Source organism: Mastigoproctus giganteus, chromosome 13 (genome assembly GCF_048544385.1).
Source record: "Mastigoproctus giganteus isolate SK-2022 chromosome 13, ASM4854438v1, whole genome shotgun sequence".
Taxonomy (NCBI): domain Eukaryota; kingdom Metazoa; phylum Arthropoda; class Arachnida; order Uropygi; family Thelyphonidae; genus Mastigoproctus; species Mastigoproctus giganteus.
Window position 1 is genome coordinate 120,516,119 of NC_143587.1, and position 19,178 is coordinate 120,535,296.

Genomic DNA, 19,178 nt, shown 5'->3' on the forward strand with positions numbered 1-19,178 from the left:
TGATTTAATGCTAAAATATGAATTTTCCCAACCTCAGAGGCCTTTTTCAGGATGCGGGTGGATGTCAGTGCCGAAATGAAAGTAGGATGTAAGGACTGAGATGCGGCCAAAGTAGCCTTCCACAGTAGCAGCAGCCAGGTGGGAGATGCATAAGGAATCAAGTCTGGTCACAACTAGGTCCGGGTTGCGGATTATGATGGCTGCAAGGCATAGCTGGTTTGTAGTCTGTATCTTCCGGTATATAAGTGGATATCCAGAGTCTGAGGAGTCCCTTCAAAAAGGGGCCTGGGCCTGCTTGGTAGAGGCAGTGGTGTTCAAGGCCTTGAAAGCCGGGTTGGTTATAGTCGTTGTGAGGGCCGCATTCGTTTGTCGCAACTGCTTTTTCATTGATTTCAGTTGCTTGTTTTCAATTATCGCTTCATACAACATTTTTTCCAATGAGCCCCAGCAGTGTGTAATACGCAAACACGCAGCACTGGAAACTCCACTATTATCGCTGTAAAGACAGCTCTCCATTTTACACCACAGAGTCTGGATAATTCTTAGGTTTGGAATTTCCTTGCTTAATAAGCTAGACTGATCTTCTCCTTCATCATAACCCCCCCCCCCTCTGCTTAGAGGGGGAGAGCAGAGGTTTCTGGCTTCTTTAACCCTCTTTTCTTGATAAGTGCTTTCTTTCTGGACGTGGACGGAAGGTCCCTCTCTCCATTCTCCTTGCACTCGTCATTGTTTTTGCCAGGAGAGTTATCAATCGCAATAGCATCGTGGTCGTTTTGTGTGAGTGTAGACTGTCTAGCCATCCAAAGTCTGTTCCTAGTCATAGGGACAGAAGGGGGGGTCTGCCTCTGAGTCTTCGTCGCCTGTTAACTAGAAAGTCTGTTTATGTGGACGAAGCATAACCTTCTGGTTAATGGTATCCTCTTCAGCCATTGGTTAAAGCAGCAAATAGCACTATATCGATGTTGGGCAAAATAGGTCAACTGAAAGTTCTCAATCCAGATAAATATATGGTCCAAAAATCTGCTCTTCCAAACAAGCAAAATCACAAAAATACATTCAACAGAAACTGAGGAACTGGACGCAGCACTATAGGGGAAGCAGTAGGGAAGAGCCCAGATATAAAACAGTTTTCTGCAGGGTAAAATCCTTTTTGAAAGTTACTGAAGGGCGTTGAAGAGGACGGTGACCTTATTTCTGACTAAACATCAGCCGAAAGAAGTGAGTAGGGAAACAGGATTAAGTAAAATATTTTAGAGCCCTCTCAAGTTGTTTTCTTGTTTGCTCTTAGTGCAACTATCTGCAGTTAGGCCGCTTCTTTCAAAAGCTCACGGTATAGTCTCTGGGGATATTGTCTGTTTCCAATCAGCAAACTACGTCAATTCCCATGTGGAGGGAGGACGGAACGGAAAATAAACAAAGCTCACGTTGACCTTGGTCGCCGGACATTGTTCGCATTCACAGCCACGCTGCACAGTAAATTACTCAAAATGAATATATATATATATATATTTACCTGATGACAAGATAAGCATGCATTTGGTATCAGTCGGTAGCACTCGTCTTAAGGAATCTTCTGATATCACATAGTCATTATTTTGTAATCACTGATTAAATGCTTATATTCTGGGAGCACAATTATACACACCCGCACGCTGCACCTTCCAACACTCGCCAGAATAGGTTTGAGATAAAAAAAAATAGTGGAAATCTGTGTTGTGTGTGTGTGTGCATGCGTGCGTGTTTATTGGTGCATTAGCTGCTATGACTATAGTGCGCCAATCTGTGTCATGTTCTCTGAATCGTTGCATGATGCGCTGTTGCATTGTCATCCATAATGTTGCCATTGCCTTTGGGATAAAAGTGTAACATTGCAGGGCACAGTAGATCTGATTCAGTAACAAAATACAGTAATACAGATATGTTACCAAATACAGTAAATACAAAATACCCTGAATGACATTCGATCCATCGGATCCAGTTCATCGGATCCGATGATACTGCGTACCAGTATCATCGGATCCAGTTCGTGCCAACAAAACATTCCCCATACCATGATACATCCAGATGGTTGGGTTGTCTTAACAAGTCAAGCAGGATCCATTGCTTCATGAGGTTCTCACTACACTCTCTCTGCCTGCCATCAGCGCAAAACAGTGTACTGTAATTTTTCTGACCACATAACTTTCTTCTATTTTCTTCTACTGTCCAATCATAATGTTCTCAACACCACTCCAAGCAGATTTTTTCTGTTTTTATCTGAAACACATGACTAGGGCAGGTCATGGGGGTTTTGTCAATGATATATAGGAATTTTGCTAGCAGGGAAAAGGAGGTGATTGTCCCTCTGTATAAGGCAATGGTCAGGCCACGCCTTGAGTACTGCGTACAGGTCTGGAGGCCTCATTTTAGGAAGGATGTAGATTTGCTTGAGCGTGTACAGAGAAGAGCAACACGATTGGTGAGGAGAATGAAGGGATTCTCTTACGAAGAGAGGCTTAAGTTCTGCAAATTGCAGTGGCTGGAGACTAGGCACCTGCGCGGTGATCTGATTGAGGTCTATAAGGCCTTGAATGGGTTGAGCACGCTGAATTCTGATGGGATCCTTCCACTTGTTCAGATTACGAACCTACGGGGGACATAAGTTCAAATTAAGAAAGGATAGATGTAGAGAAGAGCAACACGATTGGTGAGGGGAATGAAGGGATTCTCTTACGAAGAGAGGCGATGTGCGGAAATTTGTCTTTAGCCAGCGGGTGGTTAATTGCTGGAACAAACTTCCATCTGTCGTTGTGGAAGTTGATAGGTTAAATAAATTTAAGGAGGAACTGGACAGGCATTTGGAGGGAATGGTGTGATTTTTTTTTTTTTTTTTTTTTGGCTGATGCTGCATAAGCTCCTACACTTGCTTTCTTGCATCATGTGCCACTACTACTACTACTACTACTACTACTTCCAAATAGGCAAGAAACTGCCATTACCCAGTTTTTCAAATTGCTGTGCAGGTACTAGTTGGAATAGGGCAGTTCTGGGCTTGATTTAATTCAGATGTTATTTTCTGCACACTGAATGCCCTATTTTTCTGTACATTTTTCAGTCCTCCTTAGAGTACAATGGCTTCTTTCTTGAAATATTGTTTTTCTGCTACATTTATACTTTTGAGACATGGAAGAGCTGCTTGGTTTCCAGTCATTAAAAATCTTTGAGATGGATGCTTTTGAGAAACTAGTTGTTTCTTTCATTCCTTGAATCCTGACTCCTGCTAAATGTGCACCCATAAGAAGACCTTTTTCAAGGTCTGCTAGATCATGCATTTTCCACATTCTGTTTTCAGATTACTGCAGTCAAACTGCCTGTATAGTCTTTATAATCAAAGATGCAACATGTCATCACCCTGCATCACAATTCCCTTTGCATCTGTATGCATTTATTTGCATTTATTTTGTCTGTGACTGCCTTAATACAAAGATTCTGTTGTTATCTGGCAGCTCTTCCAATCAGGTTTGTGGTTGGTTTTTTTTTTTTTTTTTTTTTTACAGACCAGGTCAGGTTTGTGCTTAAAACCACACACTTCTTCACCACATAATGCCTTATCATTCATTCTGTGTTTTTAGTGTTCATTATTGGTACATTACATGGTTGTGAATGAAGCGTAGGCTTAGCTTATAACAATCATGATTTAATGGGAAAAAAATTATTAGGTTACTTCAAATTCAAACAATGTGAATAGTCAAAAGTGGTTCTTATTTTCGAGAGGTAGAAAGCTTAGCATGTCCATGAGTATTTATGCCAATGTGGCATTAATATGTCACACGACAAGAAAAGTGATAATGCTGTGATAATGCTTTGTTTGTGAAAAGATGTTTAGGGTACTTTGATTTGTTGAGTGCTGTGACTGCACTGTTGTAGTCTATTTGCATAAGTTGGCATGTCGTGCTATAATAAACTATAACCAGGTCATGAAATGTAAAGATTTTGAATAGCCAATACTATAAAACTAAAAACAGAACCAGATGACAGTGGGTAAACAAGCAAAAAACTTTAAAATACAGTTATACTGCATTTCATGGCAACATAGGTTTTACCTGGCTGCAGTGTATGACATAAATTGTCATACATGGAAACATCTGTACAGAAATCAGTATGACCTGAGGAAATAAAAAAATGAAAAGTGCATAATAATAGAAATAACATCACACAAATTATTGCAATGCAGTGATTGCCTGTGTATTAAAATAACGGAATCTGTTCTGTAGTAATTGGCAGACTCCTTGTCAGATTAGAGTATAGATTTTATTTCAGTAAATGAAATAAGTTTCATGACATTTTGATGTAAATTTTTTGTATTTTATATTTGTAGATAGTGAAGAACCCAGTATAGAACAGTCTGCAAAAGAATTTGATGAAGAATTTAAAAAAAAGGTTATTTATTTTTTTATCTTTGTAACGTTTGTGTGTACTTATTTGCATACACATTATTAAATAAGGAAAACCAGCTTACTGGAATACAATAAAAATTATCTATCTAGTATCCATCTAACCAGAAAGCTCATGCAACCAGCACATTTGAAAAATAATATATTAAAAAAATGCCATTACACACCCGGTGACAAAGAGACTATGAGTTAAACATTACAAAAATATGTGAAATATAAACACTACATATAGGTGAAGAAGGATAGATTTAAGTTTCCTTTGGTGTCACTTTTGATGTTATGTAAACATAAATATGCTATTTACCGACACTTGCTAAAAAAAATCCTTCAGTGTAATTTTTTAATGTAAATTTTTGCCGTGTTAAAATGTTGGTTACTTGGCAAGTTTGTTTGTATAGTAATATTCTTCCATTCATTATGCTATACAAAAAAAAAAAATCAGGAAGTACATAGAGGTGCTGTGTTTGTCATAAAACAGAAACTAGATGCTTGTAGACTTATGAACGACTGTGATCTTAGCTTTTTAAAATAAAAGCTGTTGTTATTGTTGTTGTTTGGCTTTTAGGAGCTTTAGCAACTAAGGCCATGTTGCTCCGGGGATATGCGGTGGTCATTTCTTGACCTTTCCGCATCCTCCGTATTTGGTGGTGACGGGCTCGAACCCCATTCTAATCAAGAAGGGTGTGCTACGCACTGCTGCTCCTTCCCACCTGGCTGCGGAGGTGCCAAAATAAAAGCACAATTCGTGATAAGTTTTATTGATAAGAAGTGTGGGAAAAAATGTATTTTAAATTAAGCCTAAGAGAATAAAGTATAGTGTATACATTGCTGTGACTGGGAAGTTACGGCATTTACAGCATTTCACTGTATAACGTAGTCACCTATAAGAGTATCAGCAGTTAGATGATTGTTACTGCTATGCAGGCACATATATAAGTAACAGGCATCCAACTGGCAAATTCTTACAATCAGCACACTCATTTCCCCATTACATAACTGTACTTCTACTGTGTATCATTAATTCCTCGAGGTTGTCACAGACATTCTTTTAGATATACCAGACAAGCTGTACTTGCTACCAGTTCCTTAAATGCCTTGCTACCAACTCGCTTCCAATTCCTTAAATGCCGATCTCCAGGTAATTCTCTAGTGGGGTAAAGACAACTTAGTTGATTTCAATCCTGCTAAAACTCAGTCTTGTCTTATATCTCACAAAAAGGATTCTTCTTGATTTCTAGGAAAAATGATATATCTCTTCTGGGGATTACCCTGACTTCTAATCTCTCTTGGCACAAGCACATTACAAATATTGCTTCCTCTGCATCTAAAAAACTTGGTTTTTCTCTTTTGCTCTCGGCGTTACTTTTCTTCCAAACAGCTGTTCACTCTGTACAAATCACAAATTCGCCCTACCATGGAATATTGTTCCCATATCTGGGGCAGTCCCCCAAAACCTCTCTCAGTCTTCTAGATTCTATTCAGAAGTGGGCAGTTAGGTTAATTAATGACTCATCTCTAACTGAGTCTCTCCACTCTCTGTCTCATAGACGTACTGTTTCTGTTGCATGCCTTTTCTCCAGATACTTCCATGGGCACTGTTCTTCCGAATTGGCTTCTATAATTCCTGCTCTCTCTCTCTTTCAAAACAGGCCGAACACGTGCCGCCACCAGCCAACATCCATTTACTGTCCAACTTCAAACTCACAGAAACAAATTTTCATCTTCCTCATTTATTCATTCAATTGTCGTTTTCTGGAACAACCTTCCTTCATACATATTTCCTGAAAAGTACAGTCTACAGAAGTTTAAGTCTAATGTCAACAAATATCTTCTTTCGTCTTCTCAACCTCCAACCTGAGCACCGTATTAAGTACTATAGGTTCTAATACCACTCGTTTTTTTAAGGTTTTCATAAAAAAAAAGAAAAAAAAAAGTAATAGTTTCTAGTTGTATGTGTGCATTAGTATTTCTGTGTGGTTATTTGTTTACAAGTTATGTTATTTGAAATGAAAGCATCTTCATACATGCAGTTTGACCAGTGTTATTTATTAAATTTTGTCCTGTGAGCATTATCCACACCAAATTTTTGTAAAAACAGGCTACACTCATTCTCTCTGATACATTGAGACATTGGATGAGCTCAAAAAAAATAAATAATACAATAAATAATCAAATGAGCAGGGCTTAGAATATTACAATATCACTTCAGTATGCCAACACGTGACCTCACTGCAGTTGTGCAATATCAGCATGAATTTTGTTGCTGAGATTTGGATTTTTTTTTTTTTTCATCTTACCAATGCTCAGATTTGGTCCAAAGCAATATTTTTTGTTCCCAAACTAACCGTTTCATGCATGTGCACTTATGCATTTTTTATTCATGGGGCCAAAGACAAATGTACATATATATACATTTTCAGGGTTCTGTCAGTGCAGTATTAACTAATTATATCTGTAAATATACAAATTTTCTTGAACCTTTACAAACATATCAACATCTACCAAGTATAGGTAGCATTTTTATATTTATGGCATTTCAAAAATCTGCTTGGTGGGATGTGGCCCATTTACTGTGCAGGGATGCAATGTGGGCTTACACAAGCAAAGCAAAATTGAACAAATTCTTTCTAATTTGGATGGAAAAGTTAAAACAGAATCAAAAAATACATGTATAAACAGGGGATATTATTGCAAAGGGGAAAAAAGTGATGAATTTTTATTATTTTACATTTTTATATATATATATATATATATATATATTTTTTTTTTTTTTTTAATTAAAAATTTAAAAAAAATGTATGTAATTTTAATTTTATTTTTAACAATAATCCCACACTAAGGTTTGACAATAAAGTCAAAATAGGAAAAAAGTATAATAGTTAAAAGCATTTATGTACATAAAGTTTAAATTTTTAAAAACCTTTCAACTTCCTTTTAAAAATTCATTCTGGGTGGCATGTATATGGTCCAGAAACTCACTCATGAAAGGGTTAAAGAACATCATTAAGACAATACATTAAGTTAACCCAGTGGTTTTCGACCTTTTTTTAATAACAGCACCCCTAAGTCATTTATTTTATTTTGTGGCACCCCTACTCAATTTTCTGCCTGTTAGATCTGATTCTCTCTCTGTATATATACGGTAAACCCCCGCTATTCGTGGTATCGCGTATTCGGGGTCGCTGATTTAATATAAAATGAAACCTAAAAAAATGTGAATTTTAAAGCGTCGTGAACATTTTCCACCATAAAAAAACATGGGCGTGGCTAAAATTATCTTTCCCGGTCAAAACAGTGCTCAGTGGGTGGGGGGAGTGGGGTGACAAAATCGACACATACTAATCCTTGTTTAGTATGTGTTATGCGCTTGTCATGGAAGGTTTCGTCGTTTGCTTTTAATTTATATGAATAAATTTATCAATTTATAAATTGATATGCTTACAAAAGTGATAAATCTACTGTTTTGCAGTGTAAAACAGACTTTTTCGAGTGTGTTAATGGAAGAAAGTGACTTTATTGTGGACAAGTTCTTTCTAACCCGTATAAAAATATGGCTATGAATAACAAGGGAAATGTGAAAAAGATCAAAGAAGGTGATGACATTAGCGAATAAAATTGAGTTATTAGATAAAATTTCTAATGGTGAAAGTGTCTCCTCAGTGGCAAAACATTATAAAATCAATGAGTCAACAGTACGATCAATCAAGAAATCGGAAGAAAAAATCCTCCGTAGTGTCCGTGAAAATGCGCTAATTAATTGCTTCAAATATTTGCTCTGTAACTCGTGATGTTAAATTAGAAAAAAATGGAAAAAGCTTAAAATCTGTGGATAGAAGACCGAACTCAAAATAAAATTCCGTTAAGTTCACTCATCATTCGTGAAAAGGCAAAACTCCTTTATCAACACTTTAGCGAAACTGGTGGTAGCACTGGCGGGATAAGTTTTTTAGCTAGCAAACACGCTGGTTTGAAAGATTTGTTTGAAATTTTTAATAAATATTACATTTAATATTAAATTGTTTCTTATTTTCATTTCGATGCCATATGCTTACATTTCACTATATGATGTCTATGTACATAGTCATATTATGAAGGTACATATAATACATACATTGACAAAATTTTAGACTAGTTTTTCTTATATATTTCATACTTTGGAACGGAACCCCTTTATTACTATGGGAGCCATAACTCAGTATTCGCGTTTTCGGTATTCGTGGCATTTCTCAAGAACGTAACCCCCGCTATTCGCAGGGGTTTGCTGTATAATATTTAAAAATATATACGGTATGTATATGATAGTTATTACAATAATTTACGAGTTCCCGGCTTAATTTTTGTTTTTTCCCAAGTGTCAACAAAATTGAAAAAATGAATGTTAAACATTCATAAATACCGCATTCCAAACCACGTGCATAGCTATACAATACAGTGTACCCCGCTTTATGATGTTAATCCGTTCCAGAGACACCATCGTATCGTTAAAATATCGTAATGTGAACCAAATAACGTGTTTTTTGGTAATTTGTTTCAAGATATCGGAAGTTAAAATTTTCGCCGTATAACTAATTTGTTTATCTCTCTAAAATGTAACTAAGGGTAGAAACAGGTGCATGTACACCAATGCTAGGAGTATAGTTAATAAATTCAATGAGCTTGAAGTGCTAGTCAAGACATCAAAGGCAGATATTGTTGGGATATCAGAGATATTTTTGTTCCAAATTCCAGTTCTGCACTGGAATTTGAGGAGTACAATGTGTACAGAAAGTAAAGACAGGAAGGGAGGAGGGGTTATGCTGTTAGTTAAGAAACATAAAATCTAAGGAAGTGCATCCAATTGATGTGGGTGGACAATGCTATATTTAGTCTGTTTGGTGTGACATGAGCACTGGGAAATGAAAAATGAGAGTAGGTGTGTGTTATAGGACTAATGAATCTGATGAGTATAATGAGCAATTGTGCAGAGAAATAGAGTGGATCAGTAAATTAGAGTGTCTTAAAATGGGGGATTTTAATTTCTCGGATATTGAGTGGAATTTGTGGGTTGGTCACTCACACACTAGCAAGGCTTTTGTGGATTTATTGGATGACTGTTTTCTACAGCAGCATGTTTGGAAGGCAACTAGAGGGAGTAATATTCTTGATCTGATTATCAGTAGTGATTCTTCATGCATCAAGAATCTGCAGATAAAGGAACCACTAGGTGGCAGTGACACAGTGTGCTGAAATGGAATTTACTCAGAGAGGTAACTACCATTAATGGTAAAGGAAAGGGTTTTTGCTTTCGTAAAGATGACTGTGGTGGTCTGAGACAGAATTTTAATTCTATACGGTGGAACTAACTGATGATGTTACCAACAGCAAATTCAAAATGGAAAGCATTCAAAGAATTAATCTTGGAAGCTACTAGGCTTTTCATACCAATAAAAAAAAAATGGCACCTCCATAGCCAGGTGGGAAGGAGCAGCAGTGCGTAGCACACACTTCTTGAGTAGAACGGGGTTCGAGCCTGTCACCACCAAATACGGAGGATGCGGAAAGGTCAGGGAATGACCACCGCATATCCCGGAGCAATATGGTCTGAGTTGCTAATGCTCCTAAAAACCAAATAACAACAACAACATCATACCAATAAAGAAATATTGTTCAAGATTTAGGCCTAAATGGATGTCAGATGAACTAATTAGACATGTGACAGGGAAGAAAAATGCATGGGATACATATAAATTAACATGTTACACAGAAGCCTATGATAAATATAAGCGGGTCTGTAACGAAGTTACAAAAGAGGTTAGGCAGGCGAAAGGCAGATTACGAGGAATATTTGCCAAAGGATGCAAAGAGAAACAGCAAAGAGTTCTTTACTTATGTAAACTCTAGAAGGAAGGGGATGAATCAGATTGGTCCACTTGGTATCGATGGTTCAACTGTTGATGATCCTGCTCAGGTAGCTAAAAAACTGAATGAATATTTTGCATCAACGTTCACACATGAGGTGTTATTCAGGGAGGGGAATGCCAGAAGTATATTCAACTCTGGCAGTAAGCTAGATAATCTTGTAATAACTGAGAGTAAAGTGGAGGAGAAATTGTTGAAGATAAACACAAGAAAGGCACCTGGGGTGGATGGAATCTATCCAGTTATATTAAAGGAGGCGGCAAAGGAAGTAAGCAAACCCTTAGCCATAATTATGAGAGCTTCCCTGGACTCAGGGGAGGTGCCTGTGGACTGGAGATGTGCAAATGTGACCCCAATCCACAAACGAGGATCAAAGGGAGACACAGGTAATTACAGACCTAATATAAATTTTTAGTAGTTTACACCAACCTTGCATTGAAATAATAAAACAAAAAACAAAATTAATAGTTTAATAACTGGTATTACTAATTTACAATAAATTACTATTTACAATAAGCATATAAAAAGAAAAAAATACCATAAAATACAATAAAATATACAGAATTAAAAATGCTAAAATCTGAAGCTTTCGAAGGCTCTGCCTTCTTTCTCAACAGTACACTTTATTTTTGCAGTGCAATCTTAAATACTTGCAGGTTCAAGGTACATGTCACGTGATTCAATGACACGTGCATTGTTCTCATGCGTAACGGAACCGGAAGTGGCTCGGGAGCACGTCAGATGAAATCATTCATCCCCTCCAAGAATCACTGTCTCAGAGAGGGGATGAATCCGCATACCCCTATGTCTGTTAATGTTGCTCCCAATGGAGCTAATCCGCAAGCTCTCGAGTCACTTGCGATCCCAAAACCTATGCGCCCGGTCGATGATAGTAGCTTCGTCTGGGGAGATTTGATGTTGCTTCTCCCAATAATGCTCCGCCACAGCCGATTTCGCATAATCTGCATTCCTTATCGCCTTCGTGTGCTCCCCCAGATGATCCTTTAAATGCTGTTTTGTTTCCCCCCACAATCCGGGCACTTAATGCTATAAACGACCCCACTTACACTTTCTTTTGGAATGGGATCTTTCACTTGTGACAACACTGTGTGCAACTTACGTCCTGGCAGTTGCACACAGCGTGTATGATGATCCCGTAATACACGGGCAATTCGCTCGGTTAAACCCGGATAATAGGGAATGTATGCGGTGGCTATTGGCATAAATGCCTCAACTCTCCTCTGTTCTCCTTTGATATACTTATTTATGATCCTCTGGGGGTAGCCACACCTCAGGAGATCCGCCGTGACTTGCTCAAACACTTTTTTTTTCTTTTTTTTTTATCCTCGGAGGTGCTACAATGTGATTTAGCCCTGTCTATTAGTGCTCTAATCACACTGTTCTTGTGATGGTTGGCCTGAGTTGAATTATAGTGTGAATACTGATCTTTACACATAGGTTTTCTGTAAACCTTAGTCTTTTAACATGGGCCTTCTCTGTAGACCAACACATCCAAGAATGGTAAAACCCCTCCTTCTTCCACCTCCAAGGTAAAGTGTATAAATGGAGAGAAGCCATTAAGAAAATTCAAAACCTCATCTTCACTCCCTTTTCAAATAATTGAGAACGTATTATCCACATATCTTTTCCATGGACGCATAGGGAGAACCATATCACTAAATATTCTAGCCTCGAGCTCCTCCATCGGCAAATTAGCAATAATTGCACTAATGGGGGGAGCCCATTGCTGCCCCGTGAACCTGCTTATACTTAGTGTTACAAAACACCATAGTGGTGCTTGATAGACATAATTCTATACCTTTACAAATGTCCTCCATGTCTAGTTGGGTCCTACTACTTAAGGTGACATCTTTCTGTAAGGCCATGTGTGCACAACGTACCCCATGGTTAATTGGAATACATGTAAACAGAGATGTCACGTCAAAAGATATCATGGTTTCATTTTCTTCTATAGATTGTTCTCTTATAAAATGTACAAAATCCTTGCTGTCCCTAACGCTAAACTCAGAGAGCCTCACTATCGGTGCCAACAATTTGGCCAGGAAACCAGATAATGCATATGTGGGACTGCCTATAAACAAAACAGTGGGTCTGAGTGGAACACCCACTTTATGTATCTTAGGCAGTCCATAAAACCTCGGTAATTGGCTTCCCGTAGCATGCAATGATCAATACCGTTCTTTAGAAATCTTATTATTCTTAAGCCAACTTTATGCCATCCTATTAACCTGGCGCTCCAAGTTCAACAATGGTTTTTTGCCCATAATTTTAGAAGTTGTTCTGTCATTCAGAAGATCCAATGCCTTACTAAAATACATCTCCTTGTCAAGAACCACTGTTACCCTGCCTTTGTCTGCCGGTAGAACCACAATATTATCCTCCTGCCTGAGACCTTTCAGTGCTATTTTTTGTCTAATGTTAAGATTGGAGGGAACTTTCTTTGCTTGACTTAAAATAGCTGCTGTCCTTGTCCGGATTTCATTAGCCACGTCCTCAGGTAGCCTATTGATCGCTCTCTCAATGCCCATCGCTACTTCTGCGATGGGCGGTTTCGACAGAATCATTGCAAACTTAGTTCTTAGATTCAAAACCGCTTCCTGTTCTTTGGTCAATTGTTTACTGCTTAAATTAACTATAAAATTACTAGCAGTGTTATTTTCTATATTATACCTGGTCGTAACTTGTTCCCTAAGTCTATCAAACTTACCCATTTGCCTACGTCTGTAAATGTCAGAAATCTGTCCTGCTTTTGTCGACACTACACTAACCACTAATAACAGATGTGTCGGGGCCACTCTCTCACTTATCTTACTTAAACATTTTCTTTTATCCCTCCTGATATGGTACAGACTTCTATGTAGCTTCTCTGTCATCCTGTCAATAACATGTGAAGCGCATGTTATTGACAGGATGGTGTCCAATTTCACATGTTTTGAAATTCACGAATTGTGATCTGCATTTTGCTCTCTCACTCACTCACTTAAAGTGAGTGAATTTTGCTTTTTGCTCATTTACTTAAATTAACTTATTTAATTAAAACTGCATTTTGCTCACTCACCTTCAGTGAGTGAGCAAAATGCAGTTTTGAATTATTTTATGCTGATTTTTCAAATGCATGGTTAAATTATCTTGAAACCTTCTATCTGATCAATCAGTGGTTGCCAGTATGGATTGTCAGTCATAAGTCATAAGCCAGTATATCATCAGTGTCGATACGCTGGCGATATTTTGGCTTATGTTACCCATCTTTGGGCAGATTCAGTGGAAGAGTTTGATGAATCTCAAACAATTGCTTTTGACATTTCTAAGGCTATGGATCATGTTTGTCATAAAGGTCCTCCAATAAAGTCCAAACTTATGGATTGCTGACTGATTTTTGGGATTGGATCTCAAGTTTCTTTTTGACTGCTTGCTTCAGGAGATAGTGGATGTCACTGTGTTCTAACTTCTTCACTAATGCTGGTGTTCCCCATAGTTCAGTTCTGTCTCTTACTCTTTTCCTCTTTTATATTAATGATTTTCTTCTGCTGAATGGACTGTCTGTAGTTGCTGACAGTAGCACTCTGCGTTCCACCCGGTTTGAGAAAACTTTGTCCTCAGCAAACAGCTTCAGCTTCTCAAATATCCACCACCAATTCCTTAAACACTAATTACGAGTAATTCTTCAATGGAGGAATTACTAGAGATTAGTACTTAAGGAATTTCTTTCAAAAAGGAGTCTGCTACTCCTATGATCATTTTTTTTTTGACACTCAGATTGTCTGATGAATAAACTTCAGTCAATGTATTGTCTGATGATAGGCAGCGATAAGTTGCCTGAAACATCACCTTAAATGTATAGTTGTTTGGGCTATAAGCTTAATAAACTATATTATTATCTCACATGGTAAAAGAGTGGTTATTTTATAGCAATTTTCATGGAAAAAACCACGTAACATTGTTTCCTAACTATATTAATTAATGGAAATTGACTTAAATATTAAATTTTGAATAATCTCTTGTTGAAAGTAGAAGAGCATGTTTGAATTTTATGTTCTAAAGTGTTTGCTGAATTGGCTAAGCTGTTGAGCAGGAATGTTCTTATGGCCCTTTGAATACATGTTCACTGGTAGTTATTTATTGGTAGAATGCATGCAGTGTGCACTGTAAAATTGTCATACATTATAACAGTGAATAATATTATACTTTCTTTCATTCTTTTTTTTTTTTTTTGTAAAAGAAAAAGAGAAGTTTATCTCAGTATGATACATAGAACACTTTCGTATGATACTCTCCAGAAATTAAAATGAAAACAATTTAAAAAAACGAAAAACTTACATTACAGTCAAAAATAATTAAAAATCAGTTGAACACAATTAAAAATAATTTTACATGCAATTAAAAATTAAAAATCAAGTAAAAAATTAATTTAGTGAAAAAATTGTAAAGCGATTTTCCTTCCTGAAGATGACAACACTTTTTGACTGTATGTCGTGATCACAGGAATGAAAATTACCAAATAGGGGTGAACACGAAACTTGAATAGGGATTATTTCTCTTCGCGCATGCTCGTAAAAGATTACGAATCGGAGATTAGATATGGCTGGCAAACATTAACAGAATTCTCATGTAATTTAATTTTGACAGTTTCTGCAATTAATAGTCTTGTATAATTACGTCGGACACTAAGTATTTTGGCCTCATTAAATAAAAAAGTATGTTTTTCGTTAACAGCATGAAAGGCTAATTCTGACGCTGCTGAACAAGAAACACGAACTGAGACCGCATGTTAATTAACACAAAAATCGAGAGGAAACCACATAGAACTTTGGTACAACAAATCACAATCGCCGCAAGAAATGTGTACCAGGTCATTTATTTGTGTTGCGAACGAGGAAAGGACTGAGCGATTTTTCAGTATAGTGTGTAATTCCGTATTGGCCTGGCCACAATTTTAAATTTGGTATCTTTAAAGAATCTGTTAAGCTGTTTGTGCCACTGTTCAACATAATTGACAGAAATAAAGTATTTTTTGATATTACTATTGTTGGTTGGTGAGTGTTTTGTATCCTATCCTTAGCTTGTATCCTAATTTGGTTTATTGTAGCAAGGGGGCAACCCCTGTTTAAGAATCTGCTGGTTGATATTGGTATTTCTGTGCCCAAAACCGATTCCATCATTGAATATTTATAGGCATTGAGAAATTGATTAAAGATAATCGATCTTTTGTAGGTGAACGGGTGGTAGCTGTTATAATGCAGAAGCATACCGGTGTTTGTAAGTTTACGATAGATGTTAAATTGGATTTTATTCAAGTACCGAGTAAGCGTGAAATTTAGAAAATTTAATGACTTTGTATCCGTATTCTCCCTTTCCAATGTAAATTTGAATCTAGTATGAATATTATTAAACAAATGTAAAATGTCTTGGATAGTACTACTATCAGTAATAACTAGAACATCGTCTAAATACCTCCCATAGTATGTACTGGGTAGTAAAGGCTTCAAATGTATATGCTCAATCGTTGAGAGATCACCAATATTAAGCCGCTCAGGCTTAATCCCAATTGGCAACCCAAAAATTTGTTTGTATACTTTGTCTCAAAAGGTGATATAGTTGACTTCAACTAAGAGTTTAATTAAATGAAAAATTTCCTTAATAGGAAGCTTCATATAATTAATTGGTATCTAGTTATTAGAATATCTAATATATATCTAATGTATATCCAAAGATATACATTAGATATATATTATATATATATATATCCAAAGAATATCTAATGTATATTCAACATTTACATTCGTATATAACAAGGTAACATCTAGTGAGAATAAATTATCATTATTGCCAAGTCTACAGTTCATAAGGTTATTAAATAATGTATTGTAGTTCTTAATCCAAAATTGTATCGTCTGTCTAAAGGGTTTTAATAATGCTATATACATGTGTGGCCAAGGATGAAAATGCCAAGTTTCTCTAGGAAACAATAGGCTGAATAGGAAATTCGGTCTTACGTAATTTTACCTGACCGAAGAGTGCAGGAATATTGTATTTCTGGCCTTCAATTCCTTCAATTGCACCATGGTAATGTAGTCATTTTTTCGGTATGTGGTTAACGTTTTATTGTATTGAATGACCAAATTGGTAAATAGTGCTGGGTCTACTTCAAGACAAATGGAGGTATCTGATACAACTGAATCTAACTTATTAATGTAATCAGGTTTATTGAGTATTACCACTGTATCCCCTTTATCTGCCCTCTGAATAATGTCTTTAATGTCTTTTCTCGAAGTTCACGTAAAGTTGAACTGCCCCGAGTATTCAATTTAGGAAGTCGTGTTTCTTTTATGTTATTCACCACTTGGTTAACTTCTTGAATAAGTAAATCTTTTTGTGGAACATTACGAAGTCCAAATTCACACTGTTTTTTAGGTAGTTTTTGGAGTGGCAAATTATAATTTAATCCTTTCAATAAAAGAGAAATCTGGTCCTGCGATAGCGTATACGAGGAAAGATTTGTAACCTGTTGATATGTCAGTTCGTTGAATGTCGGGCGAGGGGGTGTTCACAAACTAGCTGAAGTATTCTGTGGTAGCATATGTGTATTCCAGGGGGGGGGGGTCATCCAGTCGTATGCACTTGGTTGCAAGTTCGCAACAATGTGTTTGAACTCATATGAACGTGTCATGACACTCCCGATAATGTATTAAATTTTTTAACGTATCTGTTTTTTTATTTCTGAGGCCTATGCTTCACGTCACAAATCTATGGAGGAAAGGACTGAGCGATTTTTCAGTATAATGTGTAATTTCCATATTGGCCTGGCCATAATATCGGAGATCTTTCTCTTCAACGATTGAGCATATACATTTAACACCTTTACTACCCCGTATCACATACTATGGAAGGTGTTTCGACGATGTTGTAGGACTAAGCGATTTTTCAGTATAATGTGTAATTTCCATATTGGCCTGGCCATAATATCGGAGATCTATCTCTTCAACGATTGAGCATATACGTTTAATACCTTTACTACCCCGTATCACATACTGTGGAAGGTATTTCAATGATGTTCTAGTTATTAATGATAGTAGCACTATCCAAGACATTTTACGTTCGTTTAATAATATTCATTCTAGACTCAATTTACATTGGAAAGGGAGAATACAGATACAAAGTCATTAAATTTTCTAAATTTCACGCTTACTCGAGACTCGAATAAAATCCAATTAAACATCTATCGTAAACTTACACACACCGGTATGCTTCTGCATTATAACAGCTACCACTCATTCACCTACAGAAGATCGATTATCTTTAATCAATTTCTCAATGCCTGTAAATATTCAAGATGGAATCAGCTTTGGGCACAGAAATACCAATATTAACCAGCAGATTCTTAAACAGAGGTTTACCCCCTTGCTACAATAAACCAAATTAGGTTACAAGCTAAGAATAGGATACTAAACACTACACCAACCAACAATAATAATATCAAAAAATGCTTTATTTCTGTCCCATATGTTGAACAGTGACACAAACAGCTTAACAGATTCTTTAAAGATACTGAATTTAAAATTGTGGCCAGGCCAATACAATTTTTCAGTATAGAATTACATACTATACTGAAAAATCGCTCAGTCCTTTCCTCGTTCACAACACAAATAAATGACCTGGTATGTAACATTAATCGTGGCAATTGTAACTCATCTTATCAAGGTTCTACGTGGTTTCCTCTCAATTTTCATGTTAATCAACATACGGCCTCAGTTCGTGTATCTCATTCAGCAGCATCAGAATTAGCCTTTCATGCCGTTAACGAAAAACACTTTTTTTATTTAACAAGGCCAAAATACTTAAGTGTCCAACGTAATTATACAAGACTATTAATTGCAGAAACCGTCAAAATTAAATTACGCGAGAATTCTGTTAATATTCACTGGCCATATCTAATCTCCAATTCATGTTCTTTTACGTGCATGCGCAAAGGCAAATAATCTCTATTTAAGTTTCATGCTCACCCCCATTTGGTAATTTTCATTCCTGTGATCACAACATATGAACTGAGGCTGCATGTTAGGTGGGTCGGAAAACTGCTAGCTTGGGGGATACAAGGACTAATAGATTAGCAGTAGCCACTGGCAGAGGTGAAAGTGATTCTTGCACTGCTTCTATTGGAATGAGCAGCAGCCTGGAAAACAAAATGCAGGATATTTCAGAGACTGGTGGGAGTCATTGCGTTATAATTAACTACATGGATTGTGTTAGGGTAGCTAAGAATAGGAACAGGTGCATGTATACTTGCGTGTACACCAATGCTAGGAGTTTGGTAAATAAATTTGATGAATTTGAGGTATTGCTTAAAACATCAAAGGCAGATATTGTTGGGATATCAGAGACGTGGTGTCACACAGATATAAGGAATGCAGAACTGGAATTTGAGGAGTACAATGTGTACAGACAGGATAGGAAGCGAGGAGGGGTTATGCTATTAGTTAAGAAACACATAAAATCCAAGGAAGCGAAGCCAGTCGACATGGCTGGACAGTGCAGTGTCGAGTCAGTTTGGTGTGACATGAGCATTGGGAGATGAAAATTGAGATTAGGAGTGTGCTATAGGCCTAATGACTCTGATGAGTATAATAAGAAACTGTACAGGGAAATAGAGTGGGCCAGTAAATCAGAGAGTCTTATAATGGGGGATTTTAATTTCCCAGATATTGACTGGAATTTGTGGGTTGGTCACTCATACAGCAAGGCTTTTGTGGATTTATTGGATGATTGTTTTCTACATCAGCATCTTCGGGATGCAACTAGAGGGAGTAATACTCTTGATCTGATTATCAG

At 36.9% G+C, this 19,178-nt stretch overlaps 1 protein-coding gene across 2 annotated transcripts in view; it reads left to right on the forward strand.

Moving 5' to 3' along the window:
* LOC150076406 (general transcription factor 3C polypeptide 3) overlaps nt 1-19,178 on the forward strand; it is a 327,130-nt gene that overhangs the window by 40,481 nt on the left and 267,471 nt on the right. For both annotated transcript variants that reach the window (XR_016547855.1, XM_090388164.1), the window contains exon 5: nt 4,358-4,419. Coding sequence is in view for 1 of the 2 variants with exons in the window: in XM_090388164.1 (XP_090244290.1) it covers nt 4,358-4,419 (62 nt within the window). In the remaining variant the exon portion in view is untranslated. The remainder of the gene's footprint in view (nt 1-4,357; nt 4,420-19,178) is intronic.